The sequence below is a fragment of the Anguilla anguilla genome, chromosome 11 (genome assembly GCF_013347855.1).
Source record: "Anguilla anguilla isolate fAngAng1 chromosome 11, fAngAng1.pri, whole genome shotgun sequence".
Classification (NCBI taxonomy): Eukaryota; Metazoa; Chordata; class Actinopteri; order Anguilliformes; family Anguillidae; genus Anguilla; species Anguilla anguilla.
In genome coordinates this window covers 22,254,888-22,277,754 of record NC_049211.1, presented here as the reverse complement: position 1 = coordinate 22,277,754, position 22,867 = coordinate 22,254,888, and the positions used below count along the sequence as shown (strand labels likewise).

Here is a 22,867-nt window from a genome sequence, read left to right as displayed (position 1 = left end):
ATAGACATTCGTTAAAAAAAGTTCGACAGTAAATTAATGTGAAAATAAATTCTAAAGTAGACATAAAAAGTGATGTATGAAAAGACGAACCCTTTTTGATGGAATACAGGAAATGCAGCGGCAATTTGCGCAGTAGTTGGTCAACTAAGTACTGACATGTACTAGGGGCATTATACTTTGTACCCAATTACTATACAGAACGAGAGAAACATCTGCACTACGCATACGGTCGACTTTAGTTCGGCCACCAACTCCAGACACCGATTCCTGTCAGTTTAGCAAATAATAAAATAAAATAAAATAAAAATGAAAAAAACGTGATTCAGTGGTTAACTTCCAGATTCTCAGTTTCTCGGACCCGGGTCACAAGGGGTGTAGAAATATATACGCAACGCAAGAATACAACTGAGCAGCAGCATCAGCAAGTGTCAAGTGTGAAACCTGGCACGGTAGCTACACATTATATAGCTGACAATAACATGGAAAAAAAGTATCTGCTTAACCTCCTCTCAGCCAAGCACTTGGAATGTAGACGTTAATGATTATGTAGTGCTGCACAGTTGTGTTCAGCTTGCTGCTGTGCAGCATCGAGCTTTTTGGACTGTTTACTGTTTAGTCGTATCGGCGTGCTGGTTCCCGTGACTCATATCCCCATTTTATCCGCGCTCTCGCTGCACTAGCGCTCAGACACAACACAATGTCTGAAGGAGACGGACCTGAATCGGGTAGCGGGGTAGAGCCCGATCCAGAGCCGGTTCCTGCTCAGGTCCCTATACCTTCAACCGACAGTCAAAAACAGATTATTGGAGCACTTGTCAAGACACCTCTCCGTAAGGGAGACGAATGGTGAGAGGGCTATTTCTACAGATAGCTACTTGGCTAAGTCAGCAACCAAAGATACAGGCCTGTGGAATCGTAGCCTGGGAAACCGGATAATACGAGGCAGGAAACTGGGGTTCAGTTCGCCGGCTAGCTAGCTGCCTACTGAATGTGTTCCGTAGGGCAAGTAGCTAACAAAATAAACAGTGATACAACGGTTAAAAGACGCAAGCGATTATTCGTAGCTAACTTTTGTTCGAGTGTAACACAGCTAGTTAATGTTAGCCAACTAGAACGGAGCCTTTGTGTAATGTTACATGAGCTAACTTGTTGGTTAATGTTAGCTAGCTCGCTAAAAATGAAACTAGCTGCATCCACTGGCTTCATTCAGTTGAGCTAGCGATAGCAAACGTTTGCTACATAGCTGAGAATGGTTGGGTAGCATGGGGATGTTCGCTAGAGGCCGACAGCCAAGTCGGCAATCGTTGGCTAATTATCTTGTTATTATAATCACTTCTATTGCGTTCATTGACGAAATGTAAAACTACGCTCTCAAACGGTATTGTAATAGCTAACGTAGGTAGACTCCTGCCATGTCAAGTGGATGAAAGTAATTCATCACTTCCTATACCCGGCGCATGATGGCTAAAGCTAACTATCTTACCTAGCTAGCTGATATTAGCTGGCTAGATAAGCTAGGTTGCTAACTGAATGATGTGAAATTGTCTTCCTAGTATACACATTGCTTCCGGGAATTTTGGTAAACAGCTTGGGCCAATAACTAAATAGCTTTTCTTTTACCTATCTAGCGATACGTTGACATGCTTTGTGAACTTGGAACGCACCGCAATATTAATACAATAGTCTATGTCAGTTTATGGAATACTGCTTGGTGGTATTGGGAATTTTATATGTTTTTGAAACTGGGGTGGATAATATTTGGCCTGTTTATGCCCATCGCCATTTAAATTTCCTGATAATTTGCTAGTTCGATAAATAGCTAGCTGGTAAAACATTTGTCAACAATTCCGTTTTTAAACTAATCCACGACAGATTTAATCCGTTCAAAACGAAACTATTGACTATAAGCAAAGTAACGTTAGCTGCGTACTAGCTAAGAACCCAATGTAGTTTTACATGCCTATGTTTGTCTGTGGAGTCCCAGAAATCCCACTAACAGGCTTATGCAAGGGAGTAGATCCCTTATTTGGATACGATTAGAACATCCTAGCTGTTGCCTGATTGGCAAGTGTGGCTGAAGTTTGACACAATGGCAAAATTGTAACTTTTTTTTTTTAGCGAAATAATTTGACAGTTTTGTAAGTATTCTCTCTTTGAAGAAATGTTTCATATTCTGTGCCGAGTGTGTAATGATAAAATAATTAAAACATTACAGTGGGGGGAGATTGTTTCATAATTTCACCTACAGCTGCACATTTTAGTGTGGGTTTTTTGTCTTCCAGGTTCTTGATTGACAGCAGGTGGTTTAAGCAGTGGAAAAAGTATGTGGGATTTGACAGCTGGGATATGTACAATGTTGGAGAACAGAGCCTCTATCCAGGGCCTATAGACAACTCAGGACTTTTCTCAGGTAAAGTGAAATGAGAATTTAAACAAAAATAATAATGTTCTTTCAGTCCAAAGAATGTGTCAAGTCACAAAACTGCCCACAGTGACTTGTGCATTCAAAAACCTGACCAACAATGTGATAAATATGAATGTTAATCTGAATACTATTTATAAATCCAAGTATCATAAAAGCAAGCTATTGGAACTTCCTACCTACATAGTTTTGTGAAGTTTCATAGATATGATTTCTGAGCCTTCAGATGAACATGTTTTTTACTCTGGCTGTAATACTTTGATTATATACTGTTGGGTCATATGTTCCAAGATGGTTAGCCTATTGCATTAGAAACACAGCACACAAACTAATGGCTGAAAGACAAGTTTGAATAAGTGTTAATTTGGGAAAACACTTCCTGGGGCTTACCCTTTATTTGCCACAGACCAGGAGTCTCAGTCCTTGAAAGAGCACCTTATAGATGAGCTGGACTATGTTCTGATGCCCACTGAGGCCTGGAACAAGCTGGTCTCCTGGTATGGATGTCTGCAGGGACAACGCCCCATTGTCAGGAAGGTAAGTTAAGTCATTTGATGTGGGATACTCCGAAGGAGGGGTTGTGTCGCTCTATTTTTGGCCCGTCACTCCATTTGAAGAAGTTTGAACGGTAAAATAGCTGTACTGAAAGCCACAGGAAATTTAGGTGAGGACCTAGATTGTAGATTGTTGCAAGGTTATACATATTGAGATTGATGTCAAAAGTAAAAATAAAACCTACATAATGTGATCTGTTCTTCCTTCTGCCAGTCAAATTATTAAGGAGTTAAAATATTCACGTATGAAAAGAGCCATTACTGGCTTAAAAGTAGGGGCAGCCAAACTTTATCCTTTGTGAGCTAGTTTATGCCCCACTCAAGTGTAATATGGATAATTGTAAGCATTCATTTGGATATTTCCAAAATGTTGTTTTAAATATATTTTATCAACGCTTTACCTTATTATTTGTATTTTCTCACTTTGTGTTTTTTTACTGGTGGGTATTTTATTTTCAGATTGTTGTTTAATACCCTTTGTCTCTCAGAATCAGTGGATTCATGAACATGAATGAGAACTGGCACACACTGTCCACAGCCTCCCCAGGCTTTGGCCAAGCATGCTTTAAAGCATAGGCATCTAACTCCAGTTTTGGATGGCCACAATGTCAGCTGGGTTTTGGGGTATTCTTGGCAACAGTGGTTCATTTAATTGATTTTGGTGATGATGATGTTAAGTGTCTTAAGTTCTTGTATGGAAACAGTTGAGATTCTCGTAAGGCTTTTTTTTGTTCCTTCAAATGCTTATTTTTGAATATTATTTTTGATGTGTGATATTACAATGCATTGCATTACTGCCATTTAGCAGGCGCTCTTACCTGGAGAGATTTAGAAGGCAAGCTATGATAGACGGTAGATACACAAATACATACAATTGTTGCCACAGTGGTCTATAAATACAATATTGTTGCAGGATATTTAGTTGCTAGTACCTGATCCTAAGTGCAATGCCTGCTAGCTTTAATATTCTTTGTAGTTTTGTTTAGAAAAAATACATTTAGGAATATGTAAGAATTTGATTTAATCTGAATTTTTATTGAAAGATTTGGTTTGTGGGGTGTTGCAGGGTGTTGATTTAATAGAATTTCTCTTCATGTTTGTGGTCCCTCTTTCTAGGTGGTGGAGCATGGCATGTTTGTGAAGCACTGTAAAGTGGAGGTCTACCTGCTGGAGCTCAATCTAAGCGAGCACAACAACATGGACAACGTGGTGATGCGACACTTCAGCAAAGCCGACACCATAGGTGAGAGGCAGGAGAGAATGCTCTTATCAGCTTCCTTATCTGATGATAGGTGAAGGCAAATGTAAAAGAATGTGGAAGACCACACCATCATCTTGCAAGTTGTAAGCTGAACCACCATGTTAGAAACCATGAAACTGGAAATTAGTAGCTTTTAAAATAAAACTTCCCCCCATTTTTCCTTTGCTTTCTGTTCTGGAATGCCAAGTCATACAGTGTTTTCATGCCCATTCTACCCCTGCAACCTCCTCCATCAGTTCTGGAGGTGTCACTGAGTTGCCGGTGAGCACTGGTCCTGAAGTCAGTTTAGAATTTTTGTTTTTTTCCTTAATTTTTTAGTTAAGGATAGGATTTAGCTGGTCTCAAGTAAGTGGATAGGGGGAACTTCTGATTGAAGTAACTCTGGAGGGAGCGGACTTGCACACATATCGTCTGAAACTGAACAGTGTTCTGCTGATTTTTATCACTCTGTTTCCAAGTGTGGTGTTGCAGAACTACAGATTAGTTCCCCCCCCCCCGATGAAGGCACTGTGAGACTGGTCAGTCGACATTGGCAGGGTCAGAATTATAATCCAGGTTGTGGGGCACATATGACCATTTCGGACCAGTGTTTTGGCTGACTACCCTCCCTTGATCCCAAAAATAACATTGATATCTATGGTAATTGAAACTCCAAATGAAAGGACCCTAGATAAGTTGCTTTGCTAAAAGCGTTTACTAAATGCATACCATGTGATACAGGATGTACCCAGTGCAAGTAAACTCTTGTGACAGCATTTATAATAATCTGAGTAATATATTTCTCCTTGTCCTGCTCACAGACGCAATTGAGAAGGAGATGAGGTCGTTATTTAATATCCCTGCGGAGAGGGAGACCCGCCTGTGGAACAAATACATGAGCAACACGTATGAGCAACTGAGCAAGCCGGACAGTACGGTGCAGGACGCTGGTCTCTTCCAGGGCCAGGTAAGGCACCGCAAAGGCCTCTTAAACAGTAGGGCCTCAGTCTTCGCTGAGTCAACAAAATCGTTTTGGACCTGAAGGCCAGCATGCAGAGATGTTCTTTGGGAGATGTGCTCTTGTTTTAAGCTACTGTGATTTAGGTGCTTGCACATAGGTTCTTGTGTGAAGTGATCCTCTTCATTTCTGCTTTGTTGTGGACCTGCAGATGCTGGTGATCGAACAGAAGAATGATGACGGCACATGGCCGAGACAAGCTCCCCATTCACAGTAAGCTCCTCAGACCAAGAGGCCTTTTCATCCCTGGGCTGTTTTTACTGTGTTTTATGTGGATAATGTCAAGGATCGGCCCTCAACTGCTGGAACTGTTTACAGTTTTATTCTACCTGTACCGTGAATTGCAGAATTGAATCCATTATTTGGTAAGATTAAACAAAATTACGGCACGATCAAAGGGGACATAATGGAAGTGCTCCCAAAGCGAAGCACATTTGCAGCGCTCTCTTCTTTCTGTGCTCTCAGGTCCAGTATCGTGTCGACTAGGAATTTCACTACCTCTCCAAAGCTCTCCTCCAACTCCTCAGCCACCATCTCTTCAACAGTGACCAATGGCGACAGCAGCAGCAACTCCATCTACTCCCTGAACAACAGCACCTCCTCCGACAACAGGTGAGCAAACTCTGCAAAGCTCTTCATTTTCAGCATACGGGTTAGGAACGGGTGAATCTCAGAGCAAACCCGCTGATGGTACCATGTGACCTCGCAGGTTGGGCGGCTACAACTCCTACAGCTCGTCCTACTGTTACAGAGAGTCCCAGTCCCAACCAGGTCTGTGTGGCCTTAGCAACCTGGGTAACACGTGCTTCATGAACTCCGCCCTCCAGGTAAACCCATTTATACACACACACACACTCGCATGCTCACGTGAACATCAGTGTCAAGCAAAGCCTGATTCAAATACATATAATCGGTGTTGATGTCCATGGACAATTTCTGTTGCTAGCAGCTCCCTGTTAGATTAGTTTCTGGACTGAAAACTGAAACTCTCCTACTTTGTAAATCAGTGGTGCTAGATTGGAGCCTGCAGTTACAGATCAGACATGAATTTGAATTCTGCTACCCCTTCGCTTACCAGTGCCTGAGCCACGCCTCCCCGCTCACAAAGTACTTCCTGGACGACCAGTACGAGGCGGAGATAAACCGGGAGAATCCGTTGGGGATGAGGGGGGAGATCGCCGAGGCGTACGCAGACCTGGTCAAGCAGATGTGGCTGAGCCGCAGCAGCTACGTGGCTCCACGCACCTTCAAGGTGAGGGACACGCCCCGATCTTCAGACATGGGGCTGGAGTGAGTCATCATGGGTTATGGGTTCACCTTGTGTCTCGAGGTAATGTGTTTTATGCATGAAATTCTGAACTGTAAAACTGGGTATAATATTGGCTCCTCAGTCCAAATTTGCTCCATTAAGACATCAGTTAAGACATTTGAGAATCCAACGTATATCTTTCAGAAAAATAAGTTTGACTAGGCAGATAGTTTAGGATGAAAGTTATTTTACTCATTGACTAGCAGGAAAACCGACTTTTTGAGTAGCAGGAAAAGCCTGTGGTGAGTTCAGTGCTGAAAGTACCCAAACCCTGTCCATCCCTAGACCCAGGTGGGCCGCTTCGCCCCCCAGTTCTCGGGGTACCAGCAGCAGGACTCCCAGGAGCTGCTGGCCTTCCTGCTGGACGGGCTCCACGAGGACCTAAACCGCGTCAAGAAAAAGCCTTACCTGGCTCTGAGGGACGACGAGGGTCGGCCGGACGAGGTACCTGTGTTTCCCCTGAGGGTAACCCCTTCATCAGAGGATGTTTAGATGCTTGGGGCTTTTAACTGTAAGCTGTCAACAGTCCTATGTATTACCCGCGGGTGTATCAGTTACCTGATTTTTAAATTAATTATATTTCTGATTTTTAAAAAAAAGTTTTGTTTTGGGGCTTTCCTCTTGAGTTCCACGGGTATTGTCATTAAAAAAAAAAAAAAAAAAAGACTTTTTTTTAAATGGCTATTGGCATTTTAGAATAATATCCTTCCAGGTGAATGCTTACATTATTTTCCTTTTTTCATGCAGATCGTAGCCAAGGAAGCCTGGACTAACCATCGCTTGCGCAATGACTCCATCATAGTAGACATCTTCCACGGCCTCTTCAAATCCACTCTGGTCTGCCCAGAGTGTTCCAAGATCTCTGTGACCTTTGACCCTTTCTGCTACCTCACACTGCCCCTGCCCATGAAGAAGGATCGCACAATGGAGGTGTTCCTGGTCTGCGCGGACCCCCGATCCAGACCTATGCAGGTAGGACCCACGGCTGATGCTGTCAACAGTAACAGGTGCTACTTTGAAATGGGTTGGCTCAGAGCAGGTGATGTTTGCTTAATACATTATTTAAAATAGTTATATTATACTGAATCTTTATTCACTAGTAAAATTCCTACAGATTAGCATCAATTTTAATAGGAAGCTCTATTTTCACCAGGACTCAAAACCAAATTGTTCTTTCATTTGCATGCATTTTGTTTAGTAATATGTTTTTGCTGAGAATTATCAAGAATTATCAAGAATTATTTCTAATTTTTGCAGGCATCTGTACTTAAAGGATTTCAAATAGGTAACTGAGGTCCCCCCCCCCCCTCATTTCAGGGATATAATTTCAATTAAAGGCACCGATAACCTATCCAGCAGTTGTATAGCAGTGGACAGTAACTGTCACCTTGTGTCGCAGCTTTCCGGCCTGATCCACAGCACAGTGAATGCTCTTTCTGCTCCAGTACAGGGTGGTGGTCCCCAAGCTGGGCTCGGTAGCAGACCTCTGCAGCGCCTTGTCCAAACACTCCGGAATCCCAGCCGAGAACGTGAGGGAACCGCCATTTTATTCCAGTGGAACCTGAATTCTGTCATCACAACGTGCCCATTCTGAACTTACAGTTTTTACACCTATTTGAGTAATTTACATAGATTTTACATTTGGGTAATTCTCAGCAAATAAGAGTGGAGTGCTCTCTTCGTTGTTAGTGGCACACAGAGAGAGGGAGAGGCAGCATGACGTGACAGTTTATGATGTTTTTGTTTTATAAAACAGGAATTCTGGCTAATGCAGTGTTACATTATATCGATGTGCACTGCTGAGCTGCGGAATGTTCTAAAGACGTGCACTGTCTATTCCAGATGGTCGTGGCGGACGTTTACAACCACCGATTCCATAAAATCTACCGGAAGGACGATGGCCTCAACAACATAATGGAGAAAGACGACATCTTTGTGTAAACAAGCTTTACCATTGTTTCGCATTCTGTAACATTTCCTAATTTTGAAATAAAGGAAATGCCATATTTAAAATGGGGGAAGTAAAAGGTCTTTGCAGCCGGCTCGGATGAAATGAGCGCTTAGTGTTGCGCTGCTAATAACCCAGTACGTCTCATCAGAGTTGAATGTGTAGCCATGCAAAGTCAATGGGGTGCACACATAAAATAGCATCCGGTTTGTTGGGGAAATAAAATGTAGTTCAGTTCATATTTTACACAAGAATATTTGACTTTATTCTTTTCATGTGCTGCACATTGACTTTGTACATATTAAACGGGGAAAGAATAATGCTAACAAAAATAATTGTCAAATAAAATGTATAATAATTATATTTGAACGTCCACTGGCACTCTGATTAACTTGTGGTCTTATCGATTGGATTTGAGTGCTTTGTATCCATTCTGTCCTCTAGCCAGTAGTTGGCAGTGTTGCGGTGGGTCTGATCCTTCTCTCTGCTCTTTGTGGGACAGGTATGAGGTTGGTGAGGAGGATGGGGAAACGGTCAACCTGCCTGTGTACTTCAGGGAGAGGCACAGCAAGCACGCGGGCGGCTCCACGGGTGCCCAGCTGTTCGGCCAGCCGCTGCTCATCACCGTCCCCAAGCAGAACCTCGCCGTTGACCTGCTGTACGAGAAGGTGCTGGAGAGGATTGGGTACGGATCAGCCCAACCAAAGAAACATTGTTTGTTTGCCTCTGGGTGAATGCTGCGGTTCCCATTGTATCCTAGCGCCCAAGTGCTATCACGATTAGCATTGCAATTATTGCCATGGGATTGAAGATTTTGTGCTCAATTGCCCTTGAGCACAAGAGCAGTATCTGTCTGTCCAGAACTCCATAATTCCCGAATATATGAGGCATATTTGAAGTAAACACACATTTTGATTATATTGATCCATTAATCTCGGCTTTTTTTTTCCACCTAGAGGGCCCATGTTACTCATTCTCAAGGGACAGGAGTACCGCTTCCCTAAATATTCTCACTTTTAAAAACTATTAAAACTATCCTCAACTTTATACTAAATGTTCTCTTTATTTGCTCAGGTAGAAACATTCTGTTGGAGGAGCTTAAACTAGAGTAGGACAGCAGTAGCTTCAGTAAAGGCTGTGCAGTTAGATGAGGCCTGTTAGGAAGGTGTAGGTGGTGCATTGGAGGCTTGTCAGGTGACCTGCCTTGGCGGCTGTGTTTCAGGCGCTATGTGAAGCGGCCACAGGGATCTGCTACCTGTGAGGGAAAGACCTCAGCCACTGCCTCCAGCAGCATGGGCAGCCACAGCCAGGCTGCGGAGTCTACTGCATTGGCCAATCACAATACAGAGCTGGGCGGCTGTGGTGGAAGTCTGTCCGAGGGGGCTTCCAGCAGTGGGCGATGCACCAACAGCAATGGCCAGCAGGGGCAGCAGAGCTGCAATGGCCCCAATGGGGCATGTGGAGGTAAGGACTGCCCCAGTGACTTGCTTTCCAGAGACCAATGGTCCTCAAACCTACATGGTTCCTCAGCCCTTAATCATTTGAAGCAGTTGACTGCACTGCTACTATAAATGCACTGTGGTTTTTTGGGTCTGAATTGGTTCCTGATATTCAAGTGAAAGCAAAAACTGCCAGACTCTGTGGCTGTTCAGAAATGAGAACCAGTGCTTTATGGGACAGAACACTTTCATTTCATTTGGTCTCCAGAGCTATTATGCCTGTACCTGTTCCTCTCCTTCTTCTCTCTTCTCTGAGATGTTGATAGGTTATTGTTGACTGAATGTGTGTGTCACAGATGAGGAAGAAGCCATGGATCACCAGGTCAGCCCGGAGCCAGAGTTTAGCCAATCAGATGACTCTGTTGGTGGGGAGGAGGAGGATGACGATGACGATGAGGACGACGACCTGGATAACAGCCCGTCTGGCAGCGTGGCGAAGCCTGGGAACGCTGAGCCCAAACTTTTCTCCTTCAGCATGGTGAACTCATACGGGACAGCCAACATCGGACTGTTGCCCAGCGACAGCAACACCCTCAAAATCAACAGTAAGTATGTCATCCTGACGTTTAATTTTTTTCTCAAATTCAGACATTAAATGAGTACATTTAAGTTTGTGCTACTGACTCCTTTTAAAGAGCTGAAAATGTTACATGAATTGTGTACACATATTTAATTAGCTGAAGAGTAAAGACTACATATAATTTAAGTCCAGGTATATGAATGTTAAAAGTGGAACGTTGGAAGACATAGTTTGCATGTGTGTTAATGTTATTTGTGTGAGCTGTTGAGTGTAGAATGCCTGCTTTGAAAGGGTCATCCAATCACTGCCAGAAGTGGGTTTGTTGTGAACAGTTTAAGATGCAAGCTGAAGGTTACTGCATCTCATCACTAACATGAGCGCTCTGACTGTCAACAGCACATTCCACTGTTGCAATAAACTGGGACTCGGACATGAGGAAACTGTACTATGATGATCAGGAGGCAGAGGTGGGTATTGGTGTCTAGTGCCCGCTATGGGGCAAATCCGTGCTCATATAAAAATTGGTTGTTGGATAATTGGTGATTGGCTTATCCTGAATCAGCTAGTCCTGTTAAAGGCTGCAGGCATGACCTGGAGATCCAGACCTAACACCTGTTCTCCGGGTTAACCTATCCTGCTTTTGAATGAGGTGATCATTGAAGTGGTTGAGTTTCCCTGTGCCAGCTGAGTGTCCAGAGTTAGTGCCTAATGCCAGCTCAAACAGAGTTTCTGAATTGAGGACTGGAGCATCAAAGCCTCGTATACCCTTGGACTGTATTGCGGTGGCCAACCAGAGTCCTTGAGACCCAGGGTCCTATTTGGCCATCAGTAGCCAGTTGCGACTTAGGGAACCAGATGAGTTAACTGTGATAAACTGCTTTAATCGATCAGTTCGCAACCACAATAAACAGCGGAACCCGCGGCTCTCCAGAACCGGGGTTTGCCCCCCTTGTGTGAGGTTTCAAGCATTTGGTACCTGAAACTGTGGTTTTGTGAGTTACCTGTGAATGCATTGGAACAAGTGCGATTGGAGGTAAAGTGATTCAACCCCACTTCCGGTGCACCCAGGCCTATGAGAAGCACGAGAGCATGATGCAGCAGCAGAAGAAAAAGACCACCGTAGCCCTGAGGGAATGCATCCAGCTCTTCACTACCATGGAGATCCTGGGAGAACATGACCCCTGGTGAGCCAATCAGCCAACGGCTGATCTTTACACCTGCCAGTATTCTCTTTAGATTACCTCCTCGAAGCTACTTTGGAAATTATAACCAGGAGTTTTTAAAGAAGGATGCAAGTAATTAATGAACATTGGAATCAGTTCATTGCAGTCCTCTTAACATTTGTGTTGGTGATAAGTAACAATTAATTCCTTTTGTTTGCCAGCCAGCTTACACACATTTCTTGTCGTTACACATCCAGCTTACACACATGCTGTCGTGATGCTTTTATGTTTTTCATTTAAATGCGTTGTGCATTGTGAACAAGTATTCCTTCTTTTTAAGCGTTTACATTGGCTGTTCGCACAGGTACTGCCCGAATTGTAAGAAGCACCAGCAGGCCACAAAGAAGTTTGACCTGTGGTCTCTGCCCAGAATTCTGGTGGTTCACCTCAAGCGTTTCTCCTACAACCGCTGCTGGAGGGACAAGCTGGACACCGTGGTGGACTTTCCTATTAGGTACTGCCATCCGTCCGTCCATCAGTCATAGTCTCGCTCACAAGCCCTGAACCCTGTTCACACGTTTGAGCCTAAAATGCCACCAGAGTACATGAGTGTAGTCATAGAAACATGCTGGGCTGCATGGGATGTGCTACCATGGGATTGGCCTCAGCCTTTTTCCAATAGCATGCCAAGTGGTGTGAAGCAAACTGGAGGATCTAAAAGAACGTGAATTCATTATTTAGTTTTTCCATGATGAGGCAACTATAGTATTTTTTCTTCTGGGGAAATTCTCTTTTAATACAAATTTATTAACTGGTGCATAGCAACTGTGAAATGTGAGAACCATGCTGGAATCCTTACGCTTGATATTAAAGTTTTTTAAAATGAAATTGAAAAGTTTTTTGTTCTGTCAGGTAAGCAAGATTTAATTAAATTTAGAAGCAATAAAAATTTCACATAACAGTCAGTGTTCCACATGCTTTCATTTTTTATTTTAGATCCTGCCCCAGAATATTGCGAATTGGGAAGACAAATAGATAAGTCTTCCATTAGTAAGAGAATTGTGACTTTAACCCTACACGAGGAAATAAGCATGAAATCCAATTTCAAAAAAACTTTCATTTACATCTACATATTTTGATTTATTCCCTGTAATATCATCAAGACTAATCAAAACATTGTGGGTGTTTTTTTTAATTAAAATACCTCTTCACTTCATACAGTTGTTTTGACCTGGATAAATTTTTTGAATAGAAATTAGAATAATTTCAGAGCCATTTTAAATAGGTTGGGAGATATCTTTTGCATAAGCATTTTAGAATGTGCTTTCCATTCAGAGTCTAGGGTTGGACTTAAGTTGAAAAAACTTGTAACTTCCCTCTTATCTGTTAACTTTGGTTGGCTGAGTTGACTTGATATGGCATATCTATTATTAACACTATACTCAAAAAGAGGTAAGAGTAGCTTGTGTTGTGAGAGTTCCCTTTGCCAGTCTGCAGCATAGAATAAATGCATTTTGATGCAGGTGGAACTGGATTGTAGATGCAGCTGAATACCAGAGAGACATTGATTCTGTGTGAAAGCAGGAAGCCTGTGGCTTTTATACGTTACTCTTGCTTCATCATGTCTCATCCTGAACAGGAACTGCAGCCTCCAGGGATATGAGCAGCTCTGCTGGCATACAGTCTGCTATTACTGCCTGGTTACTATGGCAGTAACTGAATTTCTGGAACTTTGAAGCCATTATCTTGCAAAACCTGCATTTTTAACACTGCATTGAAAAATAAAAATCAGTAAATGTTGGTTGATGTTGGTCTGGAGCTTTGCAGTTGAAATCCCACTCATCTGGGTTTTAAATCTAGACCTACTTAAGCTGCGTTCGTTTGTCTGCATAATCAATTTTTTCAAATCGTACGTGAGTCCATTCGACTATGATGGATTATTTTTACTTTCCTCTCAATTTCAAAAACAGTCTTATGCTGTGTTTCCTTTTTGACCATAATAATAAAAATGAATGGCTTCATGTAATTACACTTAAATTAAAGTTACATAATTTTTTGCTGTAAATGGATGCATTACTAAACTCATTCAAGTACTTTCTCTGTTCAACAGCTTGTTAAAGAGAGAATTTGTTTGACTTTTGGCACAGTTCAAATACAGAATTACATAATATTGTCTTTTCCAGTTGGGGACTCCCATGCTTATTTGACAGAATTAAAGCTGGTACAAAGGAAAGATAAATGGAGAAGTGAAAAAAACTGTTTTTTTTTCTTCTTCCCCAGAGATTTGAACATGTCAGAGTTTGTTTGTGACCCGAAGGCTACGCCCTACGTTTATGACCTCATCGCTGTGTCCAACCACTATGGAGGAATGGGTGGAGGCCACTGTGAGTACTGGTTTTCCCTGGACTGATTCCCCTGTTTCATGATTTCACTAGAGAATTTGTTGTAAATACTGAATGTGTGCAGGCATTTGGCAATAATTCACAGAAATATAGAGTTTTATTAGGACGTGTGTTGCGTTCGGTCCGCCGGAGAATCGGATTGGTCTCGGCTGTGCCGGCCGGTGGAGAGCACACGCATCTGGGTTGCGTTAAACAATGAGCCCAAGTGCTTAAAGGTGTGCTCCCCTCCACAGTTCGGGGCCAAGACCGGGAGCACACGACGAGAGAGTGTCTGTTTGTGTTTCGTTTTTCTGCGCACTAAAAGACAAAGAAACTGGTCTGCTGAGAACTTGGCCAGCGGATTCCGAGTTCTGCTTTATAATGTCTCTGACATTATTTTATTGTTTTTGCCCAGAACCTGTGAGGGGGAAGGCTGAGGGTGTTTGTTTATTTGTTGTTGTGGGTGCGCTCTCTCTCTCTTCATGCGGCAACCGACAGTCCACACCCAGAACTGCCACATCTCCCTGCCAGGGGCGTCACACTGGCGTGGGACCACGTGGCTGCATACACTCCCACTGTAATGTGTTATGACTTACAAGTATAAAGGGGATATGATCTTCATAATGTAATTCTGCCCTGACAGGATTTTTAATAACGTAAATTATGTAATGATGTATAAATACTCTTACCTCATCCATTTGCTCTTAGAAGAACGTAATATGACGTAATGACAAGAACGGGCTATGTAACATAATCACTGGTTTGCAGGTGGGTGTGTCAAATGGGAGGAGTGCACGTGCTTCAACTGTTGTAAAAGCGTAAACTTTATATAAAAAGTGCAGACTTCATATTTTTGGATTTAGTAGACAGTCTTATCCAGAGCGATCTGCACAGCTTACTTTTTTATACATACAGTACAATCCAATCCATTTATTATCAGGTTAAGTATCTTCCTTGAGGATGCAATGGCAGTGCCCCACCTCCAGATCAAACATTATAACAATTAAGTTACAAACCCAGTTCCCTAACCACTATACTACGCTGTCGCCCACCTTTGGCCTAGTAAGAGTAAAACACTTGAAAAGCTTTTAACTGGACTGGCAGCTGGTTGATAAATGCCCTTCCAAAACCAGTCGTACAGGCTTTGATCTTATCTTATCAGACCATGTAAATGGCAAACTTTAGCTCACGTACTAACATCTAGGCTTGTTTAAATAAAACACGAGCTAATAGGACACCGCAATAGGGAGAAAAGAGGTCTGTCCTTCTCACCTGTTATTCATGTATTCATACTCTTCAGTATTTCAGTATGTGATACTTATTTGAAAATGTGTAGCCCCAGTCATAATTGTAGGTGGCTGGTCATTAGCTCTGATTGCGGTATCAGTGGTAGATCTGATGCAGGAGTGTGGGCTTCCATGCCATGGGTGACCATATCATTTATCTTGAAGGTGCGTCTTTACACTCTGCACACCCCCACTGCCAGGTTTCTACTGGGTGACAAATATGAATATTCCTGACAAGTGTGAAACGTGTTTTGCAACTTCAGCTTCTGTGAAATGTCATTGGGGAGGGGCGATAGATTATCTGATGCGTGCAGCTTGCATTTACTGCCATGCAAAAAGCATTACATTTCTTTCATTTTTTTTAACGTTCTCTGTCCACACTGGAATTGTAATGAGCGTCTACATCGAAGGGAACCTAGTGAATTGAATTGAAAGCAGATGTTAAAAAGGGATTGTTTAAAACTTATCAAACTAAAATATGTTCTGCAAATCAAGGTGATTATGTATTCCCCATTGGGTTTTATTTCTGTGCTATTTTCAAATTTCATTTGCATTTCACTTTAGTCATTTTATGTTCTCTGTGCTAGCTTTTATTTTGCTGTTATTTCAGAGATCCATGCCAATTTTGTTTATTTTCTTTAGCTTTAGTTTCAGGGGGAGAACATGTTTCAATTAAAGTAAGAATTGAGCACCTTAGCCTTAACAGAAAGAGAGCAGAAACATCAACACTATAACTATATTCAGGGCTTGAATAACATTTTTTCCAATGAATGGCATGTTTCACAGACAATAATGAACAACAACCTGTCATTTACAATGGTAAGTATGGTTTTCAGCCAAAAAGAGGCGAGGTTAAAAGCTTCTAACAATAAAGTAAAGCTAACAAAAAAACTATGTAACTTTTAAAAACAGGCACTCAAATGAAACCATACAGTGAACTGTCTGTAATGTATTCAGAGTAATCCCTGACTCGGTCTCTTTCACCTTACACCAGGCTTTGGTGCTTGGGCTTGTGCCATGATAACTAGGAATGTTTGATTTGATGGCTGTTTTGTCAGAACTTGAAACCCTGATTTAAGTCAGTGATGCCAGTACAGTATAGCATGATACCAAGTAACCAGAAATTCAAAAGCCACTCCAATATCAAAAAACCCAGTATGCTATTTTTTTTAACTTCGTTTTAGAGGAAATGGTTCTAATTTCAGTTCATTTTGGTGTTTTGGACACTTTATTTTTATTTTTCTATGCATGGTTTTGTATGCTAGTTTTCATTTATAATAATAACCTTGCTACAAATATAGTTGCACTCTTTTAATGAATTTGTATGTTTATGATCCTTAATCCTTAGTGACTTAAATTATATTCCTTTTATGATGAAATGAAACCATGTTCAGGCCAGGCCAGGTCATAGTTACATGGCAACTGATTTAATCTCTGCAGACACTGCCTTTGCCAAGAACGAGGTGGACGAGAAGTGGTACTACTTCGACGACAGCAGCGTCTCATCCGCTACAGAAGATCAGATTGTGGTGAGAACGTTTTCTCTTTCACCATGTCAGATTCTGTATTGTATTTTTGCATCCAGATTAATGGGATATACTATTACTCTGTTGTTTCCCATGACGTGGAAACTTGCCTTGATCATTGCCATGACTCACTCTGTGTGATCCTTCTGTTTGCTTGGACTGCCTATTTTACCTACCTAATTTAACCCTTTCCCCCCCTGTTCGTAACAGACGAAAGCAGCCTACGTCCTGTTTTACCAGCGCAGAGATGGGGAGGCTGCCACTGAGACCCCCCCCTCCGCCTCTGCTTCGAGCGGGGGCCCTCCAACGGGCGACGACCGCATGGACACCAACTGAGAGGCCCAGAGTGGCGCAGGGACACACGCTAAAGAAAGCCCAAAAGCAAGTTCATGCACATACCCGCCTGCTAGGTCTCAAATCTACATGGTACTCCTCTGTGGCTTAGTATACTTACTTATCATCACATGCATATTCTCCAAAAGCAGGAAAAAAACCCTCAGATTAATTTGATTGGAGACCCAGAAGACTTCCCGTTTGGGCCCTGAAAACCACCGCTGACCCAGATGGGGGCAGAGTGACAGACCCTTGATTCCTGCACCGGACCACCACAATTTTAGAAGTTGCCTAAATGCACAGATGAATTTACAAGTCTGTTATCAGCTAGGGGCACCAGGAAATGATCTTTAAATAGCCAAATGCACAAATCCTCTCAACCAAAGCATTGCAAGTTGTACAAGATTGCAAAAGTGTGAATTGTATCATTGGGTGGGGGTGGGGGTTTGCGTGTCATACTGGAGCTGTGCACTCATTTTTAAGCTATAAACTAATTGATGTTGTTATAGAACAGAGAGGACAAATCTTTGCAGAGTCGTTTGTACCTTGGGTATGTGTGTGCACTTGGCACATAAACTTGCACACGCCTCACACTTTGCCCCCAGAAACCGAGGATTTGGCGGGATTGTGTATCGAGGAGGTCTGGTCGTGACTGCTTTTCATGTGAAAAACTGCGTGCGTCTCCTGCCCCTGACCCACCCCCAGCCTGACTAGCTGCAGCGTGAAGAGGAACAACCTGTTTTTCATGGGCCGATCGATTCGCTTGCTTAACGTACGGTGCCTGTGTACTCCAGTCCTGTTAGCTCCGTCTTACCTTCTTCAGTCGGGGACAGTGCCACACATCTGTTGCTCTGTCTGACTAACACAGAAGCACCAGCTGCCTTTGAGCATGGGGACTTAAAAAAAAAAAAAAAAAACAGGATCTAGGATTGAGTGATTTAGGATTTTTTTTTAATGGTGAGCACTGAGATTGCTTAATTGGCTCAACCCCTGATTGCTTTCACTTCCTTACATACACATGATATTTTAAAAGTGGTTCCAGGAATGGAGATTTATGATGCAAGTGTAATAAATATGTGGTTTAAAGAATGGTGAAGCCCAATTAGTTCTTTGAAGGCTAAAACGAATTTCTGTCTTTTTGCGATGAACTCGTATGCTTTAGCCTGTCTTCTGCTGTTCTGTATACCAATCCAGGGTTCTTTTCTGGGGATTTTTTTAAATACAATGCCTGCAAACACACTGGGAAGATGGTGAACATTTGGGTTGAAAACACTGCTGTTGAAAAGAAAAAGAAAAAAAAAGATTGTCCGGAAGAGCTGGGACGGCACAGCGTGAACCAAACGGCATGGGGATGCATGAGGATGTACTTTGGTGTCTTCACTGAGCACGGGAGAGCTCTGTCACTCACAGCTGCGTGCTGCGTCCCCGACGAGGAAATGGATGAAAAAAACAACCACACAGCGCAAGCTGCTGCTTTTTTTTTCTCCCCCCCCCCCCCCCCCCCCTATAAATCCTACAGCTGAAAAAAAATTGTCTTGAGGGTGAAAAATGAAAATTCAATTCATTGTGCTTTTATTCCATTGGATTGTAGTTTTATTTGTTCTATTGCCTGCACTGTAAGATCCAATAGAGGTTATATCTGCCGTAATGGATGTACTATATATGAGAAGACATAAAGCAACACAATAAATTGAGTCAGAAACAAGTTTTTATTGTTCAAATAACCTTTTGGGCTGTTGGTTTGATTTCTTTAAATGTAGCTGTGCATCATTTGCTGCAGTGCCTGGGTGAACTGAAGCTTTAAGATGGCGGAGGCTTGGGGTTGGAATGTTGTGGATTGCTCGGCGGGTTGCCTGGGTGAACTGAAGCTTTAAGATGGCGGAAGCTTGGGGTTGGAATGTTGTGGATTGCTCGGCGGGTTGCCTGGGTGAACTGAAGCTTTAAGATGGCGGAAGCTTGGGGTTGGAATGTTGTGGATTGCTCGACGGGTTGCCTGGGTGAACTGAAGCTTTAAGATGGCGGAAGCTTGGGGTTGGAATGTTGTGGATTGCTCGGCGGGTTGCCTGGGTGAACTGAAGCTTTAAGATGGCGGAAGCTTGGGGTTGGAATGTTGTGGATTGCTCGGCAGGTTGCCTGGGTGAACTGAAGCTTTAAGATGGCGGAAGCTTGGGGTTGGAATGTTGTGGATTGCTCGGCGGGTTGCCTGGGTGAACTGAAGCTTTAAGATGGCGGAAGCTTGGGGTTGGAATGTTGTGGATTGCTCGGCGGGTTGCCTGGGTGAACTGAAGCTTTAAGATGGCGGAAGCTTGGGGTTGGAATGTTGTGGATTGCTCGGCGGGTTGCCTGGGTGAACTGAAGCTTTAAGATGGCGGAAGCTTGGGGTTGGAATGTTGTGGATTGCTCGGCGGGTTGTCTTGTTTTCTCCATGGTTTATTGCACATGGACTTCCTAGAAAGTTGATTAGACAGGAATTTCTGTCAGTGTGCAGTATACACACAAGAGCGCGGGTCTTCATGTTGGAGCTAACGTTCTACAAATGTAAAGGTGTTGGTAGTGAGTACATTATTTGCATTGCAGGATATTTATATTTCATGTTTTTTTTGGTTAAATATTTCATGTTAACTTTATTTGACCTCTGCATATTCATTTCCTCAGGTTACCATAGCAGAAAAAAGTTTAACATGAATTCTTTCACTGAGATTATAAAGGAATTCTAGGTAAAAATTCTACTGGATTTTCAGTTATTTGTTTTTGAATTAGGACAGGATACATGTGAATTTTCTTTGAATATTTTCATATCTTTATTAATGTTATGAGCAATCGTATAATATTTAACTGCAATTTTATGTTGTCATCACTTGCTACTTCAAACCTTTCAGATATTTTGTATGAGGATACAGTCTGTCATAAAGCCATAGTTTTTGGAAACTAAGCTAGCCATTCATTAAAAAGATGTTACATTCAAATGAATGGCAAAATAACATTGCAAATGAAAATTTATGTCATTTTTAACATTCTACAGCTTGTTCACTTTATGCCCCATCAAGCATCCTCTATCTTAATGGCATCTGTCTAGGCCAGCTGGTGAACTGAAAATTCAAGTGGCATTCATTATCTGCAGCTGAAGTTGACACGTATCAATTGAATGCCATGTCTTTTTTCCATTGAAAAAATATATAGACTTACTAAACCAGAACCACACATTTTTAATATCATTCATTTTTCGTGTAACTGCTTTGCACGTTTTGTTTTGCGTTAAAAGTTTGTTCACATTATTCTGTGCAAAAAAAAAAAGACCAATCATGTATCTGGTGGATCATTTGGTCCCACTGAAACAAACACCACCTTCTATTTGGCCAGATTGTTGTAATCACTTTCCAAGATCATGTTAAATTATGTTGTTTATCAAACTGTCATATGGTTACTGCCATGTGATGCTAGTATTAGTTTTGCCTCTAGTACAATAGACAGCTTCCTACTGTATCGTATTTTGTGGAAAACTGTCCTACATCATAATTATTTGAGAGAGCAGGGAGTCATAATATCTATACACTGACACTATACACAATGCATTTCACATTTCCTTCTCTCATGTGCTCCAGAGTTCAGAGCAGCTTGTTTTGGTAAACTGATCATATGCAGGTCTGTGGTATGGTTTGCACTCATTTGGCAAACTTAGCACCAGGGAGGAATCAAGTGTCCAACTCTAACTCTCCATAACAACTTTAGGTCGATGACAAGGTGTGCATGGTTTTTGGCGATCAGTGTTGCTATATTAAGCAATGAAATGAGACTTGAGGAGCTTAAGAAGTTCTGAAGCACTTTGAACTAATACTAGCCTGTCTGACAAAATACTTGATGTTGTGTTCTGTATTACTGTATTTAAGTTTGAAAACAACCAGGAAGCTTCCTCTGCCATAGGTTAGCTCTAGCACCAAAATGAGTAGCTGTTGAAATGGCAGTCTAAATACGTGTATAGCCTGGGAAAAGGGTCGTATTTTTAGCATGCTTGTATTGAGCCAAGTGAACACAAAGGGTGGTTAGAAAACCATCAGATTTCCCCTAAGGGAGCTATGCAGACATCACATGTTTTGGGAGCAATTCAGGAGATGCTCAGCTAGAGAATATCTTGAAAAACCCTGTGTGTTTTTAGCAACACAGATCTCTTTGTGCTTTCAAATGTTTTTTGCACTGAAGATTTCCTCGCCAGATGCAAATGCTTTTAGACAAACTATGCTTCTTGTAATGCTCTAGATGCCAGGTGTTTCAAGGCTTTGGTCATGTTTTTCATTTTGTTAAAATACTAATGTTCAGTAATCACATCCATTTGTAAAATCTCAATTACAGTTCAAACTTTTTTCTAGACTAATGGCATTAGCTCCCTCCCAGATCAGTTTCAGTCTTGAGGTATAGCAGAATCTTTTCAGTAAAACTAAACAATATTGCCCAACTGATACCCTCAGAATTTGTAATGATGTGCATACTTTTAAATCATAGTTGCAGAGGAAGCTGTTCGCTGTTTTCCATGTGACTGCACATTAATTGCTGTAAACTGTCTGAAGTCCAGTTCAGTTTAGCCATAACCTAGAAATCAAAGTGCAAGACAATAATTGATATTTCCGCAAAGGCAATCATTTAAGGACTCCGCATTGAGCGTACAATCAAGCTCGGATATGGCTGAGGGATTACATGCATATATGGTGACTAATGAGGAATTGGAAAATAAGCTTAAATGTGGACAGCAAAAAAATATAACTGCCTGTATTCATAAAGTGTCAGAGCAGGAGTGCTGATCTAAGATAAGGTTTCCCATGTCTGTTTTCTAACTTTATCCACTCCTGTTAAGACATTAAAAAAGGCCCAAGACCAGGTCTGAAGCCATTTTCTCACCTCTGTAGCGGAGATGTACAGCCATTTGACAGACAGAAGATGGTGAGGATGCTCAGAGAAGAAGTGCTTGAGGTGGGAGGTTTTTAAAAAATAATATGATGGGTTCATCTCTGGCTTACGTACCAAGCAAAGACAAATCTGTTTCAGTAAGCCATCCCGATTACAAGCAAGCTGTATGTCAAAGTCATTTGTGTTGAACATGTCACAAGTATGGAAATGCAAGACAGCAGTCCCAATTTAATATTTAATGGGTAATTCTAAGATGTCACTTATGTGACGGTTTTAACCATTTAGAAAAAGGAATGTCTTATACAAATATTTTCTTGGCCAGTTCACTGATCTGAGAAGACAAAACTATAGCATTTTTCTACTTTATGTGGGTTTGCATTTTCAGAAAAATAAACATATTTGGTGTGCCTCCTGTCCAATGTGACTCATTAAGATCCAATTTGTTTTTTTTTCTTGTGGTTTCATTTATTTTAACATACTTCCAAGCAGAAAAGCATGCCCTAATTAATCTTTACATATATTGTATATTGTGTAAGAAGGAACCCATGAGTTAGGTATGCCTCCAGTGTATATTCTGGAGCCCTTGAACCTTCATATTTACAAGGCAAATTAATGTTATGAATGAGCATACTCCCTACAGCAGTGCTTCTGTACCTCATTTTGTTTGACATTGTGAAGTGAATCGTGAGGGAACCAAGGTCTGAGTCATGCTCAAGGTTATTCACCATGGCAAACATTTTGCTGATATTCTACTGGGGAAAATAAGCTC

At 41.9% G+C, this 22,867-nt stretch overlaps 1 protein-coding gene across 2 annotated transcripts; it reads left to right on the top strand.

Annotated features, from left to right (window-relative positions):
* The first annotated feature begins 468 nt into the window (after positions 1-468).
* Positions 469-22,505, top strand: LOC118208195 (ubiquitin carboxyl-terminal hydrolase 4-like). Of its 2 annotated transcripts, none has more exons than XM_035382620.1 (22): positions 469-846; positions 2,283-2,410; positions 2,829-2,959; positions 4,093-4,219; positions 5,038-5,183; positions 5,386-5,447; positions 5,700-5,846; positions 5,944-6,061; positions 6,313-6,486; positions 6,829-6,987; positions 7,291-7,515; positions 7,989-8,072; positions 8,386-8,480; positions 8,994-9,176; positions 9,714-9,955; positions 10,287-10,535; positions 10,907-10,977; positions 11,579-11,694; positions 12,038-12,187; positions 13,954-14,057; positions 16,781-16,869; positions 17,077-22,505. In XM_035382620.1, the coding sequence occupies exons 1-22, from the start codon at positions 698-700 to the stop codon at positions 17,200-17,202; spliced, it is 3,075 nt and encodes a 1,024-aa protein (XP_035238511.1). In that variant the 5' UTR covers positions 469-697; the 3' UTR covers positions 17,203-22,505. The 2 variants fall into 2 exon arrangements, with proteins under 2 accessions (XP_035238511.1, XP_035238512.1); XM_035382621.1 differs by lacking the exon at positions 469-846 and adding an exon at positions 1,651-2,138.
* Positions 22,506-22,867: the final 362 nt, after the last annotated feature.